At 36.2% G+C, this 21,619-nt stretch overlaps 1 protein-coding gene across 1 annotated transcript; it reads right to left on the reverse strand.

Annotated features, from left to right (window-relative positions):
- Positions 1–935: 935 nt before the first annotated feature.
- Positions 936–20,984, reverse strand: LOC130737680 (LRR receptor-like serine/threonine-protein kinase EFR). The gene is made up of 7 exons (XM_057589504.1): positions 20,768–20,984; positions 20,552–20,690; positions 18,019–20,223; positions 11,214–11,576; positions 9,753–9,971; positions 7,432–9,438; positions 936–1,468 (listed from the first exon to the last, which is right to left on the reverse strand). The coding sequence occupies exons 3-7, from the start codon at positions 18,704–18,706 to the stop codon at positions 1,116–1,118; spliced, it is 3,630 nt and encodes a 1,209-aa protein (XP_057445487.1). The 5' UTR covers positions 18,707–20,223; positions 20,552–20,690; positions 20,768–20,984; the 3' UTR covers positions 936–1,115.
- Between the last annotated feature and the right edge of the window lie 635 nt (positions 20,985–21,619).

The raw sequence follows: 21,619 nt of genomic DNA on the forward strand, positions 1-21,619 counted from the left end.
ATCATTTTCTCCCTGGTTTTAGCTGTTTTTCTTTCCAATTTGAATGTAGGCAAACTAATTTAGTTGCTCATGCATTAGCTGCTGAGAGCCATTTGTACCTTGATTGCTCTTGGTGGGGTGATCCCCTGTGGGTATCCTATTACACCTTGCTGCAGATTTTCCTGATTAATGTTAAAAGTGTTCTATTGCTTTCAAAAAAAAATAACAGGAATTGCAATTTGTTATAGTTTTAATAAGCATCGCTTTCAAAAAAAATGTATGTGAATTTTTTTCCAATTTTTTTTATTAATTTTAATATTCAACAATGGATATAAATTTTTTGACACTTTTGGTTAGATTGTTATTCTGTTATGATTAACAGATAGGTTCTGTTAGATTGTTAGTAAGTAAGGGTTAGCTTCTAATAGAAGCTTATGTAGTCGATAAACATAGACTAATACATAATTGTAATAGTAATCAGTATTTTTGAATACAATTTAGATTCTTTTTCAATTCTGCTCAGCTTCTATCAATTCAATGCCTAGAGAAGAAAAATAAAGTATTAGATTCTTAATGTTTTTATTTCATAAGATGGATTGCATTCTATCTGATAGACATTCTGAACCAGAAGATGGTCCTTAGAGCATAATACCTATTTCACCCACCTATCTAAATGTACTCCTTACCCTCTTACAGAGGAGATTTGTATCAAAAGGTTCGTCAGAGGACTGAGATTGTATCTTTTTAGATATATGACCTGGTATAATTATTCTACTTTTGCAAGATTCTTAGTATGGAACTTAAGGTGGAGCAACAATGAAAGGAGAATGAGAGTGCTACATGAGATTCACACAAGAGACCATGACTTGAGGGACCATAAAGAAGTCACTCGAGTCATGGAAGTGAGTTTACGACCCGTCACCAAGGACAATTGAGGACAAGGACACCATGGAAAGTTCAAACAATAGATTCATAATTCTTTAACTTCTATAAAATTGTTATTTAGTACTTTCACATAAAATTGTTAAAAGTAGGTGCAATAAAGGTCATTTTTTGTGTAGTGTGAGAATTTTCAACAAATAGATTATTACAACAAAAGCCTTTTATGACAATACAATATGACTTTATGGTTTTTCCTAACTTGAATTTCCTTGCTGAAATGTGGTTTTGATTTTGATCAAGCGACGTAAGACTTCATCCATACTCATCCTCTCATCAAGGGAGTCTGCAGAGCAATTCAAAGCCAACAACATGATATTTGATATAGCTGCTTCCTTGGCAGAAATAAATTGTTCCTCTCCCTCCATCAGATTCGGGTCTATAACTTGAATAATCTTATTTGGCATTGACTCTTGGATCCATGACCTTAAACTTATTCCCCCTACAAACATTTGATCTGTTGGTCTCTTTGTTGTAAATAGTTCCATAAGCATAATACCGAAGCTGTAAACATCTCCTTTAATGGACACAATGCCTTCCGATCCAAATTCTGCAACACAAAGCTAGTGGTTATTCATACATATATATATGTACACATGTGTCAGTGTGTGTCTGTGACATCCTCTTCCTACACTTTAGTTTTTATGCAAAACATTTAGAGAGTAAAATTTGGTGTCCTTGTTACTGTATGCAAATGCAAGTATCATCATCTTCGCTCTTTACATAACTTTCTATTACATGCAAAAAAAAATATTATATTACTCTTATATCACTATTTTTTTTAAAGATAAAATATGAAAACAAAATACATTACTGTTAGATCACATTTAATAAATAAAAAGTGTGAAAGATATTGCGATTAATATATTTTCTGTGTATATTTCATCATATGACTTTTGCAATTTATAAATACATAAAAGAGGATATTCTTAAGTCAAATATAATTCTACCCCTAATTTAATGGGATATTACTAATCTAAATAGAAAAACTATGTAACAAACTCAATTCCTAATTTTATAGGATTATGCTAATCTAAATAACAAATTTAATAACAAATATTCAACACTTCTCTTGATGCTGGAGTATATATATCGGATCTATCAAAACTTGTGACATCTATATGTTATCCTTGGACCCCATAAAGACTTTGTTAACATATCTGCAAGTTGATCCTTAGTATGCACAAAGGAAAACATATTAGGTTTTTCTCAAAAAGAAAACAATAATCAGTAGTGATCCTCCTAGTATTAAGTAACATCACCTACCCAATATGCATCAGCATATTCCAAGGACATCATTATGACCCTTATCCGTGTAAACAAGTTCTTTTTCGGGTGATCCTTTTAAGTATCTTGGGATCCGGATGACTGCATTCCAATTACTATCACAAGGTGAGTTAAGAAACTGACTCACAGCACTGACTGAAAAGGCTATGTTAGGTCTAGTCATCCTAAGATAATTCAACAACCCCACTAACCTTGTGTACCTCCCTAGATCAAGATACCCCTGATTAGGAAGAAGTTTCAAATTGTGGTCTATAGGTGTGTCAACAGCTATACAATCAAGCATTCTAGCTTCTTCTAGAATATCAAGAACAAATCTCCTTTGAGATATAGAAACACACGTCTTTGAGCTACATCAATCACGAGAAAGTTTCGTAATTAGCCCAAATCTTTAGTTTGTAAATACTTGAACAAGTGTTGTTTCAACTAATCAATCCCTTTTTAATCATCAACTGTAATGAAAAAATCATCCATATACACAACAAGGTAACTAAATTTAACTAGTGATGAACATTTAAGAAGTTAGTGATGTTTTTCACAATGAGTCATGTAAAACTCCTAAATAACTTTGCTAAACTTCTCAAACTTTGGATTGATATGATGCCAAGACTGAAGTAAACGACATGGAAAATATTCTTTTGCATTATCTCGGTGCCAAACTCAAATTGTTTTGCCAAATTGATCCTTAAACTCTCAACAAAAAGTCTTGAAAACACCAAATTGCTCAGAACGATCTTTCACTAAGAATAACGACGTACATCTTGAAAATTCACCAATAAAGGTAACATAATATTTAAATCTTAATGTAACACAATATTTAAATCTTAAATCTAATATAACACGACTCTGGACCTAAACATAGGAATGAACGAGCTCGGAAAGTGACACTACTTGACTACTAATACTGCTTGAAAATGGTGCCCTAACATGTTTTTCAAGTTGACATAACTCACACTCAAAGGGCTTCATATTTCAAAGCTACAGAACCATTCTCCTCAACTTTTCCATAGTTGGGTGACCTAGACAGCAATGTAAGAGACTCTAAAACTATACATATGATAGATAGGAGAGGTTAAAGATAATAGAGACCTCATGATTTGTGATATATGTGGGTTGGAAGGGGAATCTGAATCACATCTTATGTTACGATGCAATAAAGTCTGGTGCTTGTGGAATGCTATCTTGGCTCGAGAAGAGGTATGTTTCTGCATCCCTTCCTCTTTTCAGGACCTGATGTTGGAATGGCCCTCCCTCCGTGTTAAATCAGATCCTGTTTTGTGGGAAATTATCCCATATGCCTTATGTTGGTCCATATGGATAGCACGGAATGACACTGTTTTCAATCAGAAGGAGTTCTCTTTTGAAAGTGTTTGGGATATTCATATTATGCGCATTATGTGGTGGGTTAAAGCTTGGTGGAAGGAATGCCCTTTCACACTTTTTGATTTCTCCCAACATTTTGAGAAGGTGAGGATAAAATCAATGGTTTCCAAGGTACGTTCTGTGGATTGGTGCCCTCCCCCATTGGGTATTTTGAAGTTCAATGTGGACGGCTCGTCACGAGGAAACCCTGGGGCTAGTGGGGCTGAAGGTGTCTTGCGCGATTCAAATGGTATTATTCTAGGCCGCTTCTCTTTGGCTCTTGGCTCTACATGGGCGTATGTCGCAGAGATTAAAGCAATTCTAAATGCCTTGCTTTTTTGCAAAACCAATGGATTCTCGAAGGTGATCGTTGAGGGCGACTCAACTCTCGCTGTGGGTTGGGAGATGAACAAGTCTCTTCGCCCTTGGAAGCTCTTAAATGATCTCAATCTAATTGACCGCCTTATGACTGAAGTGGAGTGTCTAGGAATCGTTCACATTTTCAGGGAAGCGAACACGCATGCGGATAACCGTGCAAAACTTGGCTGTGACCGCACCGAACCACTGTCTGAAGTCCTCCCCTGCTCTGGTCTTGGTTCATAGTTGATGCTGTTTGTTTGTTTTGGTGAGGGGCTTTACCTTCGCTGCTTTCCAACCTGTGCGTTGGTGTTCCTTTCTATTTGCAAAGAGCTAGGGGCACCTTTTCTTTTCTCTTACTGCAGATTCTGGCTTCCTTGCCCGCATCTGTTTTGTTCTTTTCTTTCATGTCTTGTTTTTAGTTTGTTGTAGCTTTAGCTGTTTTTTGTTGCTGTGTTTTGTCTCGTTTTTTCTGTCCTGTGTTTCCTTCTTTTTCGCATTGGGCCTAGTGAACTTTGTTTTAGACCTTTTGCTTTGTTTGTATCTCTCTTTATTATTGATATATATATATATTCAGCTTTCTAAAAAAGACAAGGAAGGAAAAGGTGAGGGTTTACTAATACCATTGACTTGTGCATCAGACCCATCAACAAGAGTAACATTATGAGGTGTTTTAGGAGGTGACAATTTCGTGAAATTACCAGCCAAATGATTAGAAGCAGTAGAATATGAAATCCACGATCCAGCAAACTGGGAGACGAAAATTACAGAATTACCCGCATATGATAAAGTAGTTGAAGAAAAGGATCATTGAGCTACCTTAAGATGAAGGAACTCCTTATATTCACTAGTTGAAAGACGATTATCCTCCTCAGACTCCATCATCTGTTCAAACAACATTAAGGTAACCCATGTAATGAGTCTTGGGTGTGTCCATCTCTATTACAATAGGATTAGTGGAGACTGCCTCTACCACCTCTGGCACAACCACCACCTCCACAACAACGACTTTGACCTCGCCCAAATATATTAGAGACTAAAATAGATGATTGAGATCTGTTTGAGAATCAACCTTAAGTGATGGAACCCGAATTAAGCGATCAGTAAGTTCTCCACAGTAGAAATATTAGGGTTTCTCATAGTATTATTCCGAACAGATTCATAGTCCTCATGGACACCATGAAGAATGAATACCATAAGGGCTCGTTTGGTACGTTGTATAGTATAAGGCCTGATAGTATAAGACCTGATTGCATTAGGCCTGATAGGATAAGGCCTGATAAAATTTTAATTTTATACAGCGTTTGGTCATACACTGTATAATTTGGTGGCAATACTGGTGGTGTGGTAGTGGTGGTATTGGAAGGTGATGATGGTGGCAGTGGTGGTGGATGGTGGTGGCGGCAGCGGTAGTGGCAGTGGTGGTGGATGGTGGTGTTGGTGGCGGTGGAGGTAGAGGATGGGGCGACGCCGCGACGGCAATGGTGGTATTAAGGTATCAACGATGGTGGCAGTGGTGGAGCATGGTGGTGGCGGCGGCGACAGTGGTGGTGGTGGCGGCAACCATGGTGGTAGTGGTGGTAGTAGTGGCGGCGGTGATGGTGGAGGGTGGTGGTGGTGGTGGTGGTGCCGGCACGGTGGTGGTGGTAGTGGTAGTGGTGGAGGCGGTGGTGGAGGAGGGTGATTGTGGTGGCGGTTGATTAAATATATTGAAGTAGTTTATACATTGCACTCTTATCATGCCTTATTCATCATCTATAAGGTGGATAAATAATCCATTATTTTGATGTATAAGAGGAGATTGATGTATAAGCTTGTAAAATACAATGTGAGCACCAAACAATGGATAAGCTTATACTATCATGCCTAATACGGTGTACCAAACGATCCTTAGTTTGACAATTTTGCATACAAAACATATGTAAGAAGTAACAACGATCCTGATTGTATCCATCTCTATCGCAATAGGAACAATGGAGACTACCTCTACCAACCCTGGCAACAACTACCTCTACATCCACGACTTTGACCTCAACAAAATGAATTAGAGACAAAAACAAATGACTTTGAAGTCGTTTGCGAATCAACCTCAGATGATGCAACCCAAATTAAACGACCAATAAGTTCCACCACAGTAGGAATATTAGGATTTGTCAAAGTTTGATTCCCAACAGATTCATAGTCGTTATCAAGTTTCTCCGACATTTCCTTTACATGATCACTTCCATCATCAGTGATTTCATTAAAAAGAGACTAAACCTTGTTCGGATAGAGAGCAAATCAGAACAATAATTCAAAGAGACGACAGACTACAAGCTGTTTCATATAGTCTTAGGATGTCATTAGCATAAATAGTATCATACTTCTTTCAAATATCCAAAAAAGTCTTATAAGGTCGAAAGATACAACTCGATAATCATCCTTCTGTCAATAAGTCTTTGTAGATATGTGGTCACATAATCATTCTTCCTTCTGAGAGGCAGTAATGTCATAAGCCTTCGTATATAGATGGTCAGATAATCTCTAACCCAAAAACCATATTTCAACAATATTAGGCTAATCCAAAGAATTTTCTTGTTCAATTTCTCGGAAGTAATGGTAGGAGATTGAGAGAGGGAAAATGAAACCAAGCACTTATTTGAAGACCCACTTTTAATGTTTCCAGTCTTGGTGAGTCAAAAAAGGAACAAAACAGAAACATAAAGAGGAAGCAACGAACTCAAATAGTACCACAATGGAGAAAACACACAAAAGGGTGTTCGTGTCATAACCGTGAACCCACAAACCAAACTTGGACAAAACTAAAAGGGAGGACCGGGGCGATCACAAAAGTGGAGGAAACATCACCAATGACGGCGTTGAGGGCGGTGCATGGCTTACATGCGCGGCGCATGGCGGCTCGTGGGGGCATGGTTGACGCAAAGGTTCTTGGACCTAATCCATCGAACGCCTCTGGACCTAACTGGGGTGTTAGCTTCAGACATTGAAGTTTTTTGTAAAACCGGTCAGCGCTCAACGAGGGTTAGAACCCTAAAGCAGACTGAGAAAAACCCTATTGGGCTCTGGATACCAACTTGAATATGAGAAATAAATTTTCTATGTATATTTCCCCAATATGACATGAACAAAATCAAATATAATTCTATCCCAAACTCAATCCTGAATTTTATAGGATTATGCTATTCTAACTAACAAACTTCATAAAACATATTCAAAAAATAATAAGACATGAATATCCCAAAATTCATAAATAGTAACTACTGTGCAAAGGTGGTCCATTTATAGAAATTGTGCCATGAGAGTATTGTAATGAAGCATTGGCAAAATGGAGTCAAATGTAACAAAAGGCAAAGAAAATTACTCTTCCATTCCACAGATATTGTATTGATGTAATTGACGAAAAACCTTATTCAATGTGATTCTTCCTACAATTATTTTAAGGTATAAGATAAAATATTCCTTTCCATCTAATTTCGACATATATATAGGACAAAAATAACAATCACATACCTGGTGCAATATAACCAGGAGTTGCAAGAGTGTTTGTATGCACTTGAAGTTGCCCTTCTTCCAAGAGTTTAGATATGCCAAAATCACACACATGAGCTACCATATCTTCATCCAACAAAACATTGCTTGGCTTCAGGTCACAGTGCACAACAGAGTTGGGGTTATCATGATGGAGATACTCCAAGGCAGATGCAATATCTATCACTATGTTTAGTCTTTGCATGAAACTTAGGAAATAGTTATGAGAATACAACCACTTCTCCAAGTCCCCGTTAGGCACAAATTCCATTACCAGGGCCTTGAAATCAAAGGCATTGGAACAACTAGTGATGACTTTAACTAGATTACGATGGCGAAGATTGCACAATGCTTCACATTCCTTATCAAAACTCCTTGATGTTTCTTGCTCATTCTCAAAATGGAATACTTTAATTGCAACCATTAGTCCATTTGAAAGCTTACCCTTGTACACAGAACCAAAACTTCCTCTTCCAACAAGATTGCTGTCGTCAAATTTATGTGTTGCCTCCACAAGCTCATGGTAGGGAATTCTACTTGTAGTTAGAAGTGTTGGAAAATCCAAGTTATTTGAACCTCTGTTGCATTGTTTCCGGTATATCAGAAGAATTGCAAAAACAAGAAACATGCCAGCAAAAATTAATGGTATAATCAATTTCAGTAAAAGTTTGTTTCTTGTCCTGTTATGTTTCGCACTATGACTTGGACATGGTGGTACTTCTAGCTCAGGTTTCCCACAAAGTGCTGAGTTCATGTTGAAGGATTGAGCTGTGAAATTTATGAAACTGCCACCAGAAGGAATTTCACCTTCTAGTTTATTATAAGACAAGTTGATGGATTTGAGATAAAGAAGTTTCTCAATTGACTTGGGGATGATGCCTGATAAAAGGTTATGAGAAAGGTCCAAAAATTCCAAGCTTAACATGTTTCCAACTGAATCAGGAATACGCCCTTGTAACATATTATTAGCTAACGACAAGTTCATTATCTTTTGCAAGCCACCAATACCAATTGGAAGTTCCCCTGAAAGGTAATTGTTTGATATGTCCAATTTTATCAGAGCAAACATGGCACTTAACTCATCTGGCAGTGACCCTACAAAACCATTAGAGGATAAGTTCACCTCCAAGATATCTGTGAGGCTCCAAAGGGAAGAGGGTATTGTAGCGTTCAAGTAATTGGAATCCAAGTAAAGGTTTCTTAGAGAAGTAAGAAACCTTAAGCATTCTGGAACTGGCCCAGAAATCTGATTTTCGCTAAGGCGCAACTCATTCAGTTTAAGCAAATGGCAAATCTGATCTGGGATTAAACCATTTAGTTTGTTGAATGAAAGATCCAAACGTTGGAGAAGCTGCAAAGTGCCAATTGTACTAGGAACATGACCTGTAAGTTGGTTTTCGTTTAGATTGATGTCAAACAAGTTCTTTAAATTGCCGATCTGTGAAGGGATTTCACCCTTGATATTACACCTCCAGGCATCCAAAGTTTGTAGAGTGTTTGAAAAGTTTCCAATAGAATTTGGAAGTGTTCCGTTAAGAGGATTGAATGATAGCAGAATTTTTTCCAATTGTCTACAATTGGTCAATGAAGTTAGGAAACCCATTTCTGAAGAGGCTGGATCACTAGTCAATTGGTTCCCTATCAGATAAAAGAGTTGGAGATTTCTTAAATTCCCAACTGATTCAGGTATGATTCCTGTTAATGTATTGTTGGCAAGTACTAGTTCAAGAAGCTCTGTAGCATTGAAAAGGCCACTGGGAATTTCTCCACTGAGATTGTTAGCTGAAAGGTACAAGAACTGGAGGTTGGACATGCTATGATGTGCTTTAATTGGAATGTTGCCTGACAGTTGGTTATTTGATAGTGACAAACTAATTAGCCCTGAGATGTTGAAGATGCTTGTTGGAATAGACCCTCTCAGTCTGTTACCTTGCAAATGCAATTTTTCAAGGTTTCTTAGGTAGTCACCAATCTCATGAGGTATGGTACCTGCAATGTGTTTAATGATTGAAATTTGTCATTGATTGATGTGTGGACTTTGTACTTTCATTCTGTAACATATTCATAAATTTAATGGCTTAATTATGTTTTACGTTGCTGTAAAATTGAAATATTTTAACTATAGTTTCCAAAAAAAAATTCACTTATTTTTAGTTCTCATAAAATACAGAAGTCATGAGAAATTACAGACATGTGATTTTTGTATTTTATAAAGACTAAAAATGAATAACATTTTAATAGGAATAAAAAACATATTTAAACCTAGATAAAATTAAAATTAGTAAGGTAGATGAGAGGAATACCTGTAAAAAAATTTCCTCCCAAAAATAAGCGTTTGAGGGAGGTGCAGTTGTTAATAGACCTTGGAATGATTCCCCCAACTTTGTTATTTAAGATAGAAATTTGTTGGAGGGACTTGGCATGCTGACACATCTCCTCAGGAAGTTGGCCATTGAAGAAGTTGTTTCGAAGATTTATTAGTCTCAAAGAGGATATGTTGAAAAGAGACGGAGGAAGTGAACCTGTTACTTATGTTCATTGAGAGTATGTTATGTATATCCACAAAAAAGAAGGAAAGGAAAGGAAAGGTAAGGTCAAACCTATTATATACTCATATTGTTTCTATTTATAAGTAATTTTTTAGGTTTTCTTCCATTCACTTTACAAGACATCTAACTTTTTTTCCAAATTTACTCTCATAAGATAAATTAACTTAGAGTGAGAGAATCATGGAAAATTAAAAAGTAGGGGGATGAATTAATTCAATTTGCTAGTTTTTAAATAGGGAAATTTAGGAAAATTAATACGTACTCTCTCTATCCCATATTATAAGTCAATTTTCTAAGTTTTTTTGTTCCAAAATATAAGTCACCCTTCAATATCTATATCTATGACGCATTAAAATACACGTCTTAGCTTGACTTAATCACATGGACAAGGCCACGTAAGAGCTCACTAGACACACAAACACTTCAATAAGATTCAGTGAGGACCATAATCAAACATTCCTAATTGCAGCATCAAAATGCAATTTTACTCTGACGAATTACTAAAATGAGACAATCCTAACCGGAAAAAAAACATATTTAACTCATTCTTTTATATAAAGTAGAAATCTATACAAAGTTAGGAGTTAGTAAACAAATGAGAAGTATAAAGAGTAAATAATTTTCCCAAAAAATATGTTTAACTAGGGCTGGCCAGGTTGTTGTTGAGGTGTCTGACCATGAGTTAGAAACTCTCTTATTAAGAGATATGTTTTCTGCCTGGTAGTTAATTGGTAGTTTGTCTAGTTTTTCGATGAAGAAAAAAAAAAGTAATTATTTTATTTATCTCATTGGTTAAAAAGTCACATCTTCAATTTCATTTGAAATCTAAAATACAAGCCCATGCGTTGTTCCACATATACTCTAATAAAAAACTACTAAATATAAAATTTCTATGTATAATCAAACTTTATAAGTTTACAAGCGGTGCATTATACACCATCTATGAGATGTGCTAGAATTTCCTTGTGTTGAAAGTCTAAAAGAGGTGTACGTAAATTTTAAAAAGGAGACAGTTATAAGTTAATTGTGTTACCCGTTTTAATTTCTTTAACAAATACTATAAAACTATAAACTATAAATATACATAACTATAGAAACAAAGCCATACACAGTTTTGTCTTAATAAATGAAATTAAGTCAGTGTTTACTTGGGAGATAAGATAAGATATTATAGCACATGATAAAACGTAGACAAATTCTATATAGTAAGTGTACCTGTTAGATTGTTGTTACTAAGGTCCAACTCCTCAAGCATAGATAATCTTCCGACATCACTGGGCAGGTTTCCAGATAATCGATTACTGATCATCCTCAGATACTTGAGCTCCTTACATTGATTCAAACTTGATGGAATTTGACCAAAAAGTGAATTCCCAGATAGGTCAAGCAATTGAAGCATGGGAAACGTGTGACACATATCCGGTGGCAACGAGCCAGATAGGTTATTGTAAATAAATTGAATCTCTTGAAGCGTGGACAAATTGAAGAAGGATGACGGAATTGAGCCTGAAAGGTTGTTTTTGCTCAAACTTATGCTTCTTAGTTGTGGTAGATCACCAAGTTTTTTAGGGATGCTTCCTATCATTCATGAATAAACAAAAAAAAGGTAACATTGATTATATGCAATTATCATAAATATGGAATTTCAGCATAAAGTACATTAGTGATGGATTTAGCTCAATTCATTTAACGAGAAAAAAGCTCTTTTAGAGTGCAAAGTAAGTTACCCCAATGTTTATTAGATATTTCATATTACGTGAAATAGTATTATTATTTAGTTGAAACAATATTATTGCCACTTAAGTCAAAATGTTTGTTGTTTAAAAAAGTCAAGACATTGTTTCCCATTTATACTCTCATTTTCTAATTAATGTGTGAGTGTTGATGTGTGTTGGCTGTGGGAAATTAGAGATGAATAAATAAGTACATATATAAATAGGGGCGTTTGTTAGAAGGTTGAGAAACACTTTCCCAGGAATATTATTCCCAGAAATATGATTGTTGGGAATATCATTCTTGGGTAAGATTTAGAAGTGTTTTTGGTTAGTATTTAGGATTCCTAGAAATACTTTAATATTTTATTTAATTCAAAAATTCAAAATGGAAAGAAAAATATGATATGAAGTTTGTGAGTAATGGGAAGCAGTGTTATTAACTTGACCCGGTGATCAACTCGGTCAGGGTACTGGGTCAATGGTCTAACCACTGGGTCATTGGTTCAACCATTTGACTCGGTGTACATTAAATACTACAAGTTAAACCATGTATTTAAAGTTAAATAAATATGTAAGTACTTAAAATATACACAAAAGTTTAAATCATGCTAAAATGACATCCGTAAATATTAGATAACTTAATTTTTTTCAATATTATTTCATTATATATATATATATATACTAACATTCCATCACTCAAACGAATAAATTTCATTATTTTATTCCTCCTCAATTGCACCACGAGCTGACACGTGTCCCTCCTCTATTATATCTGATTATTTTATTTCCTCTCCCCTCAATTTTCTCTCTCCCACTATTATTTATTTTAATCTCTCCACCCACTATCACGAATATTTCCCAATATTTTATTCCCCCCATTGCACAAGAATGTGCCACATGTCCCTGTCATATTATTTTCTATTCATTCCTTCATCCATATTCTCTCTCCCACTATCTCATTCATTTTTTTTCTCTCACCCACCTTCGGCCTCATTAAATCTCTGCTCTGATTATTTTAATTTCACCTCTTTTCTAATTGCTCTTAATTTAAAAGAGTCAACTTCCCACACAACAATAATTATCCGGTTCCAGTGTTTTCCTTTATCTCTCTTCATTATCGCATTGCACAGAGGCCTTTGAAACCGGATAATTATTGTTGCGTGGGAAGTTGGTGCTTTTAAATTAAGAGCAATTAAAAAAGAGGAGAAATTAAAACAATCAGATGAGAGATTTAATGAGGTCGAAGGTGGGTGAGAGAAAAAGAATGAATGAGATAGTGGGAGAGAGAATAGGGGATGAAGGAATAAATAATAAAATAATATGACGGGGACAGGTGGCACGGGGGAGGAATAAAATATTAGGGAAATATTCTTGATATTGGGAGGGAGAAGTGGGTAGGGAGATTAAAACAAATAATACGAAATTAATGACAAATAATACCCTTCATTTTAGCATGATTTAAACTTTTGTGTATATTTTAAGTACTTACATATTTATTTAACTTTAAATACATGGTTTAACTTGTAGTATTTAACGTACACCAAGTCAAACGGTTGAACCAATAACCCATTGACCTAGTGCCCTGACCTAGTCAATCATCGGGTCGAGTTTTATAACACTGCCTTTGAAGGTTTAAACTTTAAACTATAAATGTCAGAAAACAATTTGTATTCATTATTTTTGAACTAAAAGAAGAATTGAGTCGTTTTCCGTTGTATAAAAGAAGACTTTAGAAGGTTTACACTATAAATGTCAGAAAATAATTATTTTTTCATTAACTCTTGGAAAGTGAATGAAATCTGTATAAAAGATCAAACTAATCTCTATGCTAGCTAGACGCACATTCTTAGGAAAACGTATACGTGTATGCAGTGTTATTAAACTCGGGCTCTGAAGCTTGACATGTCCAAGGCTTATGACAGAGTCGAGTGGCCGTTTTTAAGGGCGGTGCTTGCTCATATGGGGTTCCCAGCGAGTTGGGTGACTCTTATTATGAATTGTGTCATGACTGTTAGGTTCTCGATTATGCTTAATGGTAATCCACAACCGTATTTCGCACCCAAGAGGGGTTTGCGACAAGGTGACCCTTTGTCCCCTTATTTATTTATTCTTTGTGGTGAGGCTTTCTCTGCTTTGATTCAAAGATCCATAGCAGCCTCAACCTTGCATGGGATTAAAATTGCGAGAGGTGCACCAATAATTTCTCATCTTTTATTTGCAGATGACAGCATTCTTTTTGCTCGGGCTTCTTTGGAGGAGGCAGAATGTGTACAAAACATTCTTGCAACCTACGAAAGAGCCTCTGGGCAGATGATAAACTTCGACAAGTCTATGCTTTCAGTTAGCCGCAATGTGCCGGAGAATTGTTTTCAAGATTTACAACAGTTGTTGGGAGTAAAGGCAGTGGAAAGCTATGACAGGTACTTGGGTTTACCAACCATTATTGGAAGGTCTAAAACCCAAGTTTTCAGGTTTATTAAAGATAGAGTGTGGAAAAAGCTCAAAGGTTGGAAAGAAAAAACATTGTCGCGCGCAGGGAGAGAGGTGCTTATCAAGGCGGTGGCTCAGGCCATCCCATCATAAGTAATGTCATGCTTTATATTACCTGATAGTTTGTGTCAGGAGATTGAGGGGATGATTGCACGCTTCTTTTGGGGAGGGGATGCCTCCAAAAAGGGGCTCCATTGGTTGAACTGGGGAAAACTTTGCCGGCCTAAACCAGAAGGGGGTCTCGGCTTTAGAGGATTTAAATCCTTTAATTTAGCTTTGGTGGCAAAAAATTGGTGGCGGATTTACAGTAATCCGGAATCAATTCTAGCCCGAACTTACAAGGCTGTGTATTATCCGGCGACGTCCTTGATGCAGGCGAGAAAAGGATACCGCCCAAGCTATGCTTGGTCAAGTATTCAAAAAACGTCTTGGATGTTTGACGAGGGGTGTTGTTGGAGGGTAGGTGATAGCAAGAACGTGAGAATTTGGGAGGATAATTGGCTCCCAACGGGGCCCCCACTTAACTACCGTCAGGATGTGGATGATGAACATAATCTCCGGCTTGTTGCGGATCTCTTACTGTCGTTTGGTAGAGGTTGGAATAAGCCTCTTATTGAATGGACTTTTTGCCCAGCAACAGCGGAAAGGATTATTTCCGTCCCTCTTCCTCTCCATCAAATGGAAGATGCTTTGTTTTGGGCTGCTGCACAGGATGGAATTTACTGCGCAAAGTCAGGTTACCAATTTTTACAGGAGAAGGTGTCAAGGAGCTCTCCTTCATCTTCCAGTGCACCTACTTTGTCTGAAGCCCAGTGGCGTTTCTTTTGGAAATCTTCAGCGCTTCCTCGCTGTAAACAACTAGATTGGAGAGTCTGGGTTGGAGCTGTACCAGTTAGACACTCTCTTCGCAGGCGGGGACTAGATATCAACCCGTGTTGTGCCATTTGTGGGGTCGAGGAAGAGACGATGGACCACTTGTTCCTGCGTTGTGAGGTGGTGCGTGCGACGTGGTTTGGGACGGAACTTGGAGTGAGGATTGATGACGGAGTTTCAGTCCATGATTTCATGGGGCAGGTTCTGCAAACCCGTGATAAGGAGGTGGTGGCTGCGATTCAAACAGTTTTATGTGCCATTTGGGAAGCCAGGAATAAGGTGGTGTTCGAGGGCTATGAATTCAGGTGGAGGAACGTGGTCTCGCGCTTCCAATCTCTAGTGTGCCCTTTTGATCCAGGAGCTGGTACAGCAAGGGATGCAGGTGACCGTCGAGCGCACACAGCCAGGTGGAGAAGACCACCACGGGGACGCGTGAAGATGAACATTGATGCTGCAACAAATCAGAGCAAGATTGCGGGGTTTGGGTGTGTAGCAAGGGACTATAATGGTGATATTTTGGCTGCTGCATCTTTGTTTCCTACTGTGGTTCTCTCGGCTACTATAGGAGAAGCTCTCAGCTTAAGGTGGGCAATGGTTTTGGCAACACAACTTGGCTTTAGGAGGGTGCAATTTGAAACTGATAGTTTATTGCTTCATCAGGCTTGGAAGAAAAGAAGAGGCTCATCTATTTTATTTACTGTTATTGCAGATTGTGTTAATTTAATGCATTTATTTGATTATGTAGACCTTAGTTTTGTTCGTAGAGAAGGAAATTCCGCGGCGGACTTTATGGCACGGAATGCTTCCTCTCTATCGAATGTGGTTTGGGTGGAGGAAGGTCCTCCGGGTTTAACTGCTATTTTGAACTCTGATGTATTGGCCTCTGTGCCTTCTTAATTTATGAATGAAGTTCTGTTCAAAAATAAAAAAAATACTCGGGCTGGACTGGTTCAACCGTGAACCGATTCGAGTTAACAATCAGATTGGTCATGCAATCAAATCGGATTGAACCGAAACTACCCGGCCGGTTTGGTTGAAAAACCGGTGACTCGGCCGGTTTTGGGGTTGAACCGGCGAGTCACCAAATAAATTGTATTTAACAAAAATATAAGCAAGATACCAACCCACTTGTATTTTAATTGTATTTTTAATTGTATAACAATCACAATCAGATTGAAATATTTTCTTGGCCTAAACTTTTTTTTCTTTCTACAGAGGCCTAATCTTCTTATTCTCATTCATTTATTTAACTTTTGTTTACAATACGTTGCATTTATTAAAATCTTTTTGCCAAAGATTATATTTTTTTAAGGCAAACTATATATTTTATTGAACTTCTTTTCATAATTTTTTATCGCAGGTGCATGGTGACTCGATTTTACAATAATAAGGATATTCTTTAAGATAAAATATCATTTGAATTATTAATTCTCTTAATTTCACAACCAAATAATATTTTAAATTAAATGTGAAACTATTATGGTTTTAAATCATAGACTTTATGGTTTTATGTATTTTTATTTTAAAGATGGAGCATGAATTTGTTTAATATATAAGTTTATGTCATATTTTTATAATTTTTCAATATACACAGAGTCAAGCACTCGACCTAGTGGTCAGGCCAGTGACCCCTTAACCCAATGCCCTGACCCAGTTGATCATCAGTACGAATTTAATAACACTGCGTGTATGAACATACGCGACCCTAATTACTTTATTCCTAATTATAAGTCAATTTCAAACAATTACCCTAATAATTAATGCTTTTGCACACTACTAGTTTTCACAAAAGTATAATTAAAGAATTAAAGGGAGTACACTAATAAAATCTATTAGAAATATAGCTCTTACATCGGCAAACACATAATTTTCAAAGGAAAAGTAATCTATCTTTACCAACTATCTGAACATATGTTAATACCACTTCCAATAGTTATTCACACATAATTTTACTCACCGCTTTACAATAAAAAAGGGTGGTGTGTGTTTGTTTAAGGAACTCTTGATTGTATAAAAAGGGATATCATAGTCTTGATTGGTATAATATATGTGTAACGGCGGATCTTTTTATAATAGAAGGACCATGCTTATCCAAATTCATTTATTAAAACATTTTTCCCCTCTGAAATTTATGTTCAAGGTTTATGGGATTGAGTATCTATTGTAATAATAATAATTTATCATAGGAAAAGAATTCATTGGACAAAAATAATTTCAGAATAGGCCTAAAAAAATTTAGTCCCTGTGGTTTCCGGGATGGGGTTGGTGGTTCGCTGGAGTGAGAGGAAGAAGAGGGAGAAGAAGGAGGAGGAAAGTGGAGGAGGACCAATAATAAATGAATTTTTGGAGGGACCAAGTCGATTTAAAAACTCTACGTGGAAGACTAACCACGTGAGCTGATAACTAGGTGATAAATGGGTCATGTAAGCAAACTGAAGTTACTTCGTACTTTTTTTTTTTTAAAGTATTTTTGTTCTTATTTCAAATAAACAAAACATGGAACAATTTAAATTCACTCCTAATTGTGAGGGACTAAAATCATATTTAAGCCTAAAAATATAATATAATTTTCAAATGTAAATATCAACTATAAAATTACATATTAATATTTACGAATGTCTAATTTAAATTATCCTACTAATATCATATTATAGTTTAATCGTCAAATTAATGAAATTATAATATATAGAAAATATTAAATAATATAAACTTAAAATATAATTACTCTAGAAATAATGGATGACAGACTCATGACGATATGATGATGGTATGAACAAAATAATTTTGACAATGCAGCTTTGACTTTTAATTTCAAGTCCAAGTTGTAGATATGCATGTTTTCAAACACCGTTTAACGAGTAACCCATGCATGAATAATGAATTTTTCTCTACAAGAGACCGAAGCGTAAATATCTAGCTTAATAAGATAAAAAGTTAATTACCTGATAAAGAGTTATACTCCAATCTAATCACTTCCAACGTGGAGATATTGAAGATTGAAGAAGGGATATCACTGGAAAGTTGATTGTACCCCAAATTCAATACCTTCAAATTTTGAAGCCTTCCAAGCTCAGGTGGAATGCTTCCATATAAAAAATTAAAGCTCAAATCCAAAGCCTCCAGTTCTGACAAATTGGATAGGGATGAAGGAATTGAACCTGAAAAAGTGTTATTGCAAAGACTCAAATTTTGGAGTTTAGATAACTCCCCAATCCATGATGGAAATCCTCCACCGAAACTGTTGGTGCACAAGTTGACCACCTTCAATCTAGGTAACAAGGATAACCCTTTTGGTAAAGTTCCATGAAAGCTATTGTTGTGAAGGTCAAGATCAACAAGGAAAGTTAAGTTTCCTAAGTGAGGTGGAAGGGTCCCATTTAATTTCATGTTGGTGAGAGCTACACCTATGACCCTCCCATTTTTGACATCACAAGTTACCCCAAACCAGTTGCACACAGAGGAAGAGGTAGACCAATTATTGGTCAAGGTATCTTGAGGATCAAAGGTGATATAAGATTTGAAGGCAAGAAGTGCAGATTGGTCTGTGGAATTGGTGTTGCTTATGTCTGGGGCTGCCATGATATGGTGGAATGACAAGACAAGAATGAAGATGAAGCAAGTTTTCTCCATGACTATTTCTTGAATTATGAACAAATGCTAAGAAGAAACAAAGCTGGCAGAATATATAGAATAACTATTATGTCAGCATGTCAATTAAATATAGTTTGTTTTGGCATGATAATGTGGACTGACAAAGACAAAAGTGAACAGAAAACAAGTTCCTTGGATAATGCCTCAAATGCAAAGAAGAAACAAAGCTGGCAGAATATAAAGATTTATTTTTAAGAGATTTTGACTACAGAATATAACAAATAAAAAAATCAAGGTAATATTGAAAGAATTTAAAAATGATTTTTTTATTTTAAGAGCCTATTATTTATATAATGATTAAATTTCTATTCTAATACACCTTCAGTTTCTACTACGTAATAGATATGGTTTATAAGCAAACATTATTGCTTGTCCTGGTTTCTTATGAATTGGTGACCTTTACTATAGTAGACTTATACTTATCAATATAGCAAAGTAATCCTTTTTCTATTTTACAAGGAGTTGCAGTCCTTAGCAAGCTTAATCTTTCCATGCCCCCACTCTCTCAAAATTCGACTCTGTCGACTCTGTTACTAGATTCGTATTCAAATCTGGTCAACTCTCTAGATTCTTCTTCTTCACCCCTGGTCTGCACAAGGTCACGACAGATAGCAAGGGATATGTAACTCAGATTTTAACTACTATTAATCTTTTTTCTCTAGTTTACTAGTTTAGTTAAGGTGAAAGTTAAGTTTGGGCAAATTGATGGAGATAGTTGTGTCCTTAGCCTTTATGTAATGATAGACTGTTCATCTTTTTCCAATTTGGATTTCAAGGGAATGGTTCCCCACGGTGGGCGCTAATGTTCCGGTATGAAACCAAGTCTAAGAATTTCAGATAGAGAGAGAGCCAAGAAAGATCAATGTCAATGTTCAAAAGTGAAATCCCCCTACCGCTTGGGTGGGTGCTTTTTATTTATACTTCGGTTCTGACCTGCTTGGGATCTCGGGCCGCCCAGACTATTTGTCTAAATACATAAATCCTAACTTCTTGACGCTTACAGAATTAATGTGCCCTATTATATGATACGCCCATATCAGTACAGAAAGAAAAAAAAGGTTTGAGCATATGTTTTCCAAAGCTGGAAAAACTGTGATTAGAAAACTTTAAACAGAAACAGAAAACATCTCTGAGATGTTTTGGTTTTTTAGTTTTATAAACTGGAAATTTAAAACTGTTTTTAGGAACTGTTTTCAAAAACTGTTCATACCAAACGAGCTGTTTTACATAACTGTAATCAAGCAGGCCGTATATGATCCTTGAGTGAGGACCAGGCTTAATACATCAACATTCACATCAAGGGTGATCAGATGCTTACAATTGTGTTCTACTTAAAACAGATGCTTACATCCTGGTGCACATAGCAATACAATCTTAATATATTTCTGCCAATCACTCTTACACTACTTATGCTCTGATTTACACAATATATATCTTCTTAACTGCAAGTTTTGACATCAAATTTAAAGCTTCCCATTCAGATTGTTCCTATCTCCCTGTACATATAGGAAGATAATTTAACATTCTGATCAATATAGTTGATCTATTGCATTTATTTATCGGAATCTTGCTCCTTTTCTCATAAATAGTACCACTCCTTTTGTAGGATTGCCTTAAGCCCTAAAATTGGATCTAGCAGTATCACACAAATCAATAGTATCACACATAATTTAGTTTTTGATCGAGCTTAGTGTGATTCATATAACGGACTTCACTTAGTGGGATAAGGCTTTTGTTATTATTGTTGTAGTATCACATAAATCGCCATTGAAACTCTCAATGCACTCAATTAAAAAAAATGTTAAACTATGCAATTGAAATTACCTTCTCGATTTCACGATTTCTCTCTGTCAGAAGCTTTGGTGTTCTCAAATCTCAACATTAACATCACTCTTCCATCAAAACTCAACTCTATACTCATCAGCCATTTACCTCACTTCCAATCCAACCAACCGCGTTCTACCTGCATCACCACAAGCATCATCATCATCATGGAAAACTCACAGGTAAAGATAACAACAATGACCGACGGTGTCTTACCTTCGCCAGTCGCACGGGGCGAACCTCTCCTCCGACTCAATGACCGCCGGCGATGAAAAAATGAGCCATTGGACGCCATGAAACTCCCACCGTTCTGCTCCGGCGAGAACACGGCGAATCTGACGGCGGCGGAGTAAAGGAAAGTGCTCCTCCATCGATCTCGCTCGTCCATGCCTTTTAGGGTTACAATTCTGTAAACGTGGGTCTCTTTGCAAAATGTGTAACTGTATAAGATTGGTTGAATGAGTTTTGGCTTTCAGTTAACAAGTCTTTAATCTCAGCCGTCCAAGAATTTTTTCCCAATCGAACCGTTGTTATTAAATAACTACTGGTGGTCCTTATTTTTCCGGGTCAATAATTGATAAGTGAAACTCATGATGGCCACAATGACGTTATTGAAGGTGTGCAGGCCCCACCGAATCGAAATACTATGTTTTTCAATAATGTTATGTTATGTTGATAATCTATTTCCACCTTCACCTTAGGAAAAGAAGAAGAGAAACTAAAAAAATGAATAATGTTTCTTTCACATCTCTTCTTAAGGTGGAATGAAGAGAGGGAGATAGAAAGAAAAGAAAAAGTAAGATAAAGAAATTATGAAATATGATAGATGATAAGATGAGAGAAAAATTTAGAATTTTAGGTTTGATATTTAGTCCATATGTTCATCAATTGCACGACTTTCACATGTTTTTTGCTTTGGTTTAACTGAGTGTATTGAACTTCCATTCAATTTATGCTTTGCCTTAAGATGAGAGATATATAAATAAAAATGTGTGGAAATGAAATGTTTCGAAAATGAGGTGTGTACATATCATTATTTTAAAAAAATTGTAATATGATTTATGATGT

Source organism: Lotus japonicus, chromosome 2 (assembly GCF_012489685.1).
Source record: "Lotus japonicus ecotype B-129 chromosome 2, LjGifu_v1.2".
NCBI classification, from domain to species: Eukaryota; Viridiplantae; Streptophyta; class Magnoliopsida; order Fabales; family Fabaceae; genus Lotus; species Lotus japonicus.